This window comes from Dioscorea cayenensis, chromosome 14 (genome assembly GCF_009730915.1).
Source record: "Dioscorea cayenensis subsp. rotundata cultivar TDr96_F1 chromosome 14, TDr96_F1_v2_PseudoChromosome.rev07_lg8_w22 25.fasta, whole genome shotgun sequence".
NCBI classification, from domain to species: Eukaryota; Viridiplantae; Streptophyta; class Magnoliopsida; order Dioscoreales; family Dioscoreaceae; genus Dioscorea; species Dioscorea cayenensis.
The window spans coordinates 570,536-579,178 of record NC_052484.1 but is presented as its reverse complement, the minus strand read 5'-3'; the positions used below and the strand labels follow the sequence as shown (position 1 = coordinate 579,178).

The window sequence follows — 8,643 nt, the reverse complement described above, 5'->3', positions numbered from 1 at the left end:
CTTCCATTTATTTCTAGGTTAGTAATTAGGTTAGGGTTAGGTATTTGTGTTAAAGAAATTTTTTTTCTTCTATGTATTAATAATTTATAAAAACAAAAAAAAAGTGATAGACCATAAAAATGTAATTTAACACTATTTAACAACTTAATTAGGTTCTACTTGTTAATTCTCTCCACTTCTTTTTATTATTTATTTATTATTTATTGTGTTTAAGGTGTCAATAATTATGGTTGAAAATTTGTAATTAGGTTAGGTAGCTTTGTTTTAGATTTTTTTTTTCAAAAATTAATAATTTATAAGACATAATAAATAAAATGATAATAATGCAATTTAATGTCGTACAACATTTAGGTTTCACTTCATTTTCAATTATTCTTTTTGTGATTAAAGTTTCATTAATTAGGATAATAATTTGGTTACGTAGTTATTTTCCTGATTTATATATATCAATAAATTATAAAATAGAAAAAAAATATACGTAGTTATTTAATATTAGAAGATAACTTGGATTATACATATTCTCTCTATTTTCACTTTATTTTCATTTATTGCTATGTTTAAAGTGATATTAATTAGGGTGGTGATTAGGTTAGAATTAGTTGTAGGCAGTCATGTTGCATAACTTCTTCGATAAAAATTAATGTAAAGCCGAAAGCGAAAAAGCGAAAGTAGTAATATAGCATATATAAAAATATATAATAATAATTTACAAATTGTGAAGTCAAAGAAGCTACAAGTAATTTATTAGTCATTAAATTGTTTTGCTATATATTACTTCATTTTTCATTTATAACATCATGCAAAAAAACCAATAAATTAAATAAGAAAGAAAATTCAATCATTTAATTTTTATTATTGCATTTTATTTATTTCCTAAATAATAATTCAGTAAATATCTTTAGATAAGGATGCCATTGCAATCAATGTCATACTTAATTTCATTTGATCTATGTTCCTAATCCAATTAATGACCTCATCTTTTGGAATGGAGAAGCATTGTGTCCCACTTTATATTATCCAAAACATGTTCCTTAATTTGATCATAAGCTCGTGGTTTGGTTTGAATGACATACAATTCAATGCACTTGATATTCAATTGAAAGCATTGAGTTGAAAATATATGAAATTAAGTAATAATTATCTTGTCAAATATTCATCCTCATCTTGTGATTAAAGAGCACTCTTATTAATTAAATGTTCACATCTCATATCTCTCTCTCTCTCTCTCTCTCTCTCTCTCTCTCTCTCTCTCTATATATATATATATATTAATATATATTAATAATATATAGTTATGATTGATCACAAAGTAGAGCATTGAATTTCTTGGTTTTCTTACCGTGATTCCAGGAAAATGAGAATCAATACTTGACCTGATTAAAGTCATTTTTAATGAGGATAGATGATCTTATGTACTATTATTTCTGAAGTGTCACTAGCACTGCAAAAAAAAAACTACAGTTTACAAAAAATATTTTTCATTTTTAATTGGTTGCTAATTCAATTTAGCAACAGATTAGAATGGAGTTTTTCTGTTTCTAAAAAGAACTGCTAATTTATTACAAATGAAATAGCAATCTAGTTCATATATTAGCAATGGATTTATAACGGAATAAATTTTGTTTCCAAATTTTAAAATTATAGTGGAAATTATTTAATTTCAAAATCATTATTAAATTCTGCAATAGAATTTATTTCATTACTAGCTTATTTCAGAATTTAACAACAAATTCACAACAAAATAATTCTCCTTCCAAAATTTAGAAACGGATTTACAACCTATTATTATTATTTTTTATTTTCTTTCTTATGACAATCTACCTCCACCATTCGTGGATCATGCACTCTATATATTATATTGTTATCACTTTTTTTATCTACTTTTTATATTCACAATATCACTAAAGTTTTATCTTTAGAAAAGCCTACATGAGACTTTTATGTTGCTTATATCATGAAAGTATTGGAGCCTTGCATTGAAAGACCCTTTGTAGTTTCTTTCTCTCTAACATGATTCTCTAGCAACAATTATTAGTTTACATTATTCTTCTTCTTATTATTCCATATATATATATATATATATAATTCAATATATATATATATATATACACATGCACCTCCATTAAATTTTATGATTTTAGAGTACCTCTTCTAATTTTTCATAATTATACATAACTCTTTGAAATTAATAAAAAAAAGTAAGAAATGAATAAAGGAAAAACAAAATATAATATAAGTTCAATATTTTAGACTTATATATATATACACAACTTTTTTTTTGGGCCAAATTAGAAAGATTTAAGAGAGGTATATGCCAGGGATAATGATAGCTATCAAATTGCTAAGCATATGTGCTCTAAGATAAAAAGAACATAACTTTTCGTTTTAAAAAAAAAAAAGAGATGCTTTAATCTTTTAAAAGAAGTCTTTATAATGAGCATTATTGAGGTTCTCATTAAAAGAGGGCATCATTCACATGCTTTCATGTCTCTGCATACAATTCTAACAACTTTCATTGCTTTGTAAACAAAACACATAAAAGATATGTCTAAAACTTTTTGTCTGAATTTTTTTTTTTAATAAATGTGGATAAACCACTTCATATTAAAGCAAAAGAATATACAAAAGATATCAACCACTAGATGTAGAACAGTACAACAAAAGAAGAACAACAAAACGGGCAGAAGCCCACTAGAACACTAACACTCAGTAACTAGCCAGAGTCTGGAATGTGCGCCTCCTCAAAGGTCCGAGTCTCACCAATATCCTAAGCACGCGGTCCAAGAAACTCCAGACTTCTTTTAACAGTGCTGATGTCATCCTCCATCTTCGCTCTAGCACCCTCTGCAAAAGAAGAGCACCAAGATACAAGAACACGATCAATTTTCACAATGAGATAGTGAGCAGGCAAAACACTGCCATTAAAAATACAATCATTCCTAGTAAGCCAGATATTCCAAATTAAAGCTTTCGCTACTAAGTCTCTGAAAGGCCTTCTATCATAATGCAAACACATCCACCACCGACCCCAAAGATCCTCAATTAAATACGGTAAACTGGGTAGCCGCAGAATAGTAGCAAAGTAATCCCATGCATGATTTGCAAAAGGACAGTGGATGAACAAGTGGTCAATCGACTCAGTACCAGCATGGCATAAGACACAGGTGTCAGGTTCAGTAGGAAACCTGTTACACCTCCTTCTCGCCAGATTATCCAAAGTCAGAATTTGGTTTTTCCACACAAGCCAGTTGAAAAAGTTGATTTTTTTAGGACAATCCCCACGCCAAAAGAACCGTGGCATCAGGCAACGGAGCCCCCCGTCGATTAAGAAATTATAGAAAGACTTCACCGAGAACAACCCGTTCCCGTTACATCTCCACCGTTTTTTATCCACTAACCTACTATCAGCAGTCCGCAATCTCACGCGAATCTGGCTGATCAATTCATAATCAGTAAAAGGGTGCTCGTTTAACAGATGGAGAAGCTCATGAACCGTACCGTTAGGATAATGGCTGGCCCTGAACTTCTCCGGCCACAAATTCATTGGAGCACAGCCCTCAAGCCAACCATCTTTCCAAAAAAGAGTATCCTTGCCTGTAACAACTTTGTGGGTGAAGCAGTTTCTAAGAGCCGGCAAGCAGGACAAGACTCCTTTCCGAAAGAAGGAAATCCTACCTGCCTGATTAGGCCACAAATTGGACCTTGAAGAGCCATAGTTTTTGTCTGAACTCTTTGTTTGATGATTTGAATTATGTAAAAATATAACTGTCAACAAAATCAATTTACATCAATGTTTTTACTGCTTCTGTCAAACAGTGCTCCATCTGATTTCTACATGTATCACTCCATTCCTCGAGTTTATTAAATGGTATCGTTCGTTTATTCGACCATTGTTCACAACATCAGTGAGATTAATTTCTACATGTCCCAGTGATTCCTGCAGTATACACAACAAGAAAGAGTTAAAAAAATGACAATATTTGATTCAGTATTCAAGCCGGAAAAGATTCGGTTCTCGATATAAAACCTTTGGATAGAAATTAAATCCTTTTCTTTTGCTCATAACTTCAATGTGAATTTTCTCATCAATTGGCTCCTCTTCTAGCATAAACTGGAATGCCTCATTCCATCTCGGGTCTCGGCTTTTCTTAATAACCTTGAAATAAAAATATGCACAATGCCGATGAAATCAATGTAGTTAAAAATATTTTTGTATCTGTTGTTTTAGTATATGAACCATACCTTTGTTTTCTTATATTCTCCTCTGAAAAGAAGCAATGCATAAGGATTGCTGTGATGCTTCCCTTCAACATCTTCTGCATTTTCAATGGTGACTGATAAAACTCCACCATTTGATGATAAATTAGTGGATGACCTTCGAATGATGCTGTTCTTCCCTTCGACGGTAAATCCACTGAACCTGTCATGTTCTTCTTTGAAAGGATTGAATGTCAGCTCCAACACAATCTTTCCTCGGTTTCTTTTATTATGAGGATCATTTGGATTCATGTTCTTCAAAAGATCAAGAGTTAATTCCTTTGTCTCGTAAGGAGTAAGCAAACTAAGTGGCACAGTTTGCATTCCCAACTTATCATGTGCCTTGACCTGTTGTTTCATTAAATCAGCAGAGCATCGATGAAACAAACCATCCTTGTTTTTTAAGTAAGTTGAAAGAAAATAACTACTCAGACCTTTTCCCAATCAAAAACATGAAGCTCAAGAACTTGAGTTTCAGGATCTTTCACAATAAGTCTGAAGCTTTCATTCCATTCAGGATTCAAATTGCTCATCTTAATCGAAGTTTTCTTTGTAGGTAGTCTTTCTCCAGTCAAGCTGAGCTTAACATAAGGGTCTGATTTACCGAGGATATCCATCTTACGTAGATTAGATGCCCGAACAATCTTCACATGTAATATACCAACTGGCTTCTTTGTTGCTCTGCATCAAGAGATACAGATGATTCAGAGGCTACTTTTCAAAATGTTACAAACAATGAGAAGCCAATATACAAACAGAAAGATTACCTGGAACTATCTAAGATGGGTATTTCGAGAGTATTGGGCCAATGGTACAGGTTTGCTACTTGTTCTTTGATTGTTTCCTGTAATGTGATGGAAAGATCATTAATAAAAAGACCTCAATAAACTAACAACAATTTGAGAACAGAAGAATCAATAAGCTCGACATTTTCTACATTTCATAAGTTCATGTTTGTTGGTCACCAAAGACCATTCGTGTAGAAATCAATGTATAAAATTTACCATTAACTGTGTTCTAGCTGATAAAATACTTGTGCTTGTTTTGCCAATTAAAATTCTTAGCTACACTTCATCTAACCTGAACAAAGCGATACAAACCAGGAATAGCCATGATATCTGCTCCAAAAAATATAAGCCCGAAGTCAACATGCGGCTGCAGCGATATCACCAAACCGATCAGGATAATGTGGATGAACAAACTTGAAAAGATCTTTCAATGATAAAATTCCAACCTTCTCCGTTAACGACACTTTCAAATTTGCAAAGCATGGAAAACTTGGCACGAGCGGTTTTAGAGTAACTCGGGGCAATAGAAACATCTGAAAATCTACAAGCTGAAGAGCAGGGAATTGTTAAAACAAAATATGAATATATTGAGTAATGTATGGAATATATAATACCTGAATTGAAAGTTTCAGGGATAGCAACTTTAGAGATATGATAATATTTGGGTTACCCGCCCATCGGATTGCAGGCTCCATAACAAGTTCTCTCTCTTGAGTTTCATAAACTTTTACACCTGGTAACACGAAAGAAACAAGTGATCAGGTTTTATATTTTTATAAATCAATCAATCACTGAATAAATCGAGCGCGCACCATGAAAGATCGGTGGAAGAGTCCCAAGAGTCAAGTGCTCAAATTCAATAGATTCTATACAGAACTTCCCAATGTATTGATCAAATATTGGCTTTGTTGTGTTCCTGATTGTGTTACAGATTGCCTATGTGATTCCAATCAAATTCAGTAAAAAAAAAACAAGATTCTTGAAAAAACTCGAGAAAATGGAATGTTTGGGATTTGAAGGACCTTATCCAGGTAAGGCCACATATCAGAAACAAATTTATTCATCCAATCAACCTGAAAACAAACACAAACACAAACGAAAGAAGAAGCTCAGAATCACAAATGCCACAGAGTAAAAATCAATTACAGTTTTGGTACTCAAATGAAAAGAATTGACAGCAGTGAGTTCAACAAATAAAATATAATTCAACTTTTTAATGAGAACCATAAGAATGGAATAAAGCTCTAATCAGATAAGATCGACACCATAATCTTCATACAAAACAACCTAAAACTGGCCCAAGATTCATAGCATTAATCTATATATTTCATGAGATTAAGATAATGGGCACCATGATCTTATGAGAAAATAAAATTATAGAGAATATCAAATTCAATTGAAGTTTCCATTTACAATAAGATCATGTTGTACGGTACAAAATTAAAAAAAATGGCAGGCCAGTATAAATTTGAAAGAATAACAGTAATGGGAAACAACTCACCCTATCATAATCAGGATTCTTGATCCAGAATGGGATATCAGGAAGTAGAGCATGCAGCTCCTTTGAATCAAACTCATGAATTGGTCTAATACTTGGCTCCTGTCATCAAAACATTTGTGAATCAAATTCAACAAAAGAAGCACAATGAGATCCATAACCAGCATAAAGCACATCTTTAAAAAATACAGACATTAAACAAAATCAACAAGCGTGAGAAAGTGTGCAATTCAATACAAACAACGCATTGGATCTAACTGAGCTAGCAAGCAACCTGAAAACAAGACCATGTGCTTCTGACAAAGAATTTAAGAATCAAATTCAACAGAACAAACGCATGAGATTCATAAGAAGCGTAATCTCTTCAACTCTAAACAAAAACCAAAAACCAAAAAGCGAAGTAATATTTTTAGGAAATACAGTGACTAAACCAAAATAGAAGCATGAAAAAAAATAAAATGCATCTAAAACAGCTACTTCTCCTCTGGCAAAAACAAAATGCTCATTAAAATGAAAAGGAATGCCATAAGAACAAAAACAGAATGCTCATTACAAAAGAGAAATATCCCTCCAAATGGCATAAAGATCATCACAGACTGTAAATAAGAATCTCCAATTAAATCTTCACATCTCGAGACCTAAAATCAGAAACGAAAGTACAAAAACAACGAAGATGAATAAAGCCGGCAACTTTATCACTTCCTATCAAACAACAAGCAAAAAATTAAGTTCATCTCCAATCAAATACCCTCTAAATTCAACAACCTTCCAAGAAGTAGAAAAGATAGCATCTCTGCACAATACAGTCATGAACAATAATAGCACACAGTGTCATATAAACAAAAATAAAATGCTTATCAAAAAAGAGAAATCTCCTCAAAAATGGCACATAGATTAGTGCATACTTTAAATAAGCAACTCCAATAAAAAACCCCCGACCTAAAACCAGGACTAAAAGTACAGCAACAAAGAAGATTATTAATAAAGGTAACAACTTTATCACTTCCAATCAATCAAAACCCAAAATAAAACTAATTTCAAATCAAATAACATCTGAATTCACTAACAAAACAAGAAACACAACAAAACTACATATTTCCTCACTTCAATGATTAAAACCCAAGAATCAAAACAGAGAGATGAGATGAAACAGTACCTTAGATTCTTTGGAAGGCTTGGAGTAGATGAAGATGAAGAAACCCAGCAAGAGGCCGAGAGGGACGCCGATGGTGAATCCAATGATCCCCAATAGAGTTCCCAACAACCCCATGAGCTCCAAAACCACAACAACGCATCGAATCACGAGAAGAAGAAGAAGATAGGAAGAAGAAAGCCGGCGCTTAGATATCAACGAGGATCGAAGCGAGAGAGAGAGAGAGAGAGAGATTGAGAGAGAGAGAGAGAGGATTGAGACAAAGTGGAAAACTCTTTCACGAGAAGAGAACCGCCAAAACAATGCCTCGGTGTATTAACAACGGTTTCGTATTTCGACCTCATACTGTTTTATTTCCCATTTTGCCCCTTAAGTTTTATTAAATTACAAACATTTAAACCCCCTTACCTAATTAAGAAATATTACAAGAAATTATAATAAAATTATAATAAATTCAAACAATATTACAAGAAATTATAATAAAAGTTTAATAAATTAAAAAAAATAGTTTTACCAACTTCATCTCATATCCCAAAATCTTATCACTCTGGTGTGTCACTTTAAACAAGTGATCTCTGCCTCGAATTTTTTTTTTTTAGGATGTCACAAATTATTATTTTTTTTTATCTTGTTAATTTGTATTTAAACACTGCTAGATCAAATTAGATTCCAAAATTTTATCACTTCATAGTCTTATTTTGGATATCCTGCATTAATTGTTACTAGGGTATCACGATACTTTTTTTTTAATTAATTAATTTACCTCCATCACTTACGGATTTTGCATCCAATTTTGCAAAGATATTATTCTTTAGAAATTTATTCTTATTAACATGTATTTTGTTTACTTAATTATGCAGATTAATAATCACATATAGTAAGTTATTTTCTAATATGAAAAGGATGTAGCATTATTTTCTAATATTCATCGATAAATCTTTGAAAAG

General features: G+C 32.0%; 1 protein-coding gene across 1 annotated transcript; it reads right to left on the bottom strand.

The window, feature by feature from the left end:
• Positions 1-3,539: 3,539 nt before the first annotated feature.
• Positions 3,540-7,946, bottom strand: LOC120275374 (synaptotagmin-3). Its single transcript, XM_039281921.1, has 12 exons — positions 7,700-7,946; positions 6,547-6,645; positions 6,068-6,118; positions 5,858-5,981; positions 5,660-5,778; positions 5,492-5,593; positions 5,338-5,412; positions 5,025-5,101; positions 4,692-4,938; positions 4,243-4,605; positions 4,028-4,156; positions 3,540-3,937 (listed from the first exon to the last, which is right to left on the bottom strand). Exons 1-12 carry the CDS (start codon positions 7,811-7,813, stop codon positions 3,809-3,811), a joined length of 1,629 nt encoding a protein of 542 aa, XP_039137855.1. The 5' UTR covers positions 7,814-7,946; the 3' UTR covers positions 3,540-3,808.
• Between the last annotated feature and the right edge of the window lie 697 nt (positions 7,947-8,643).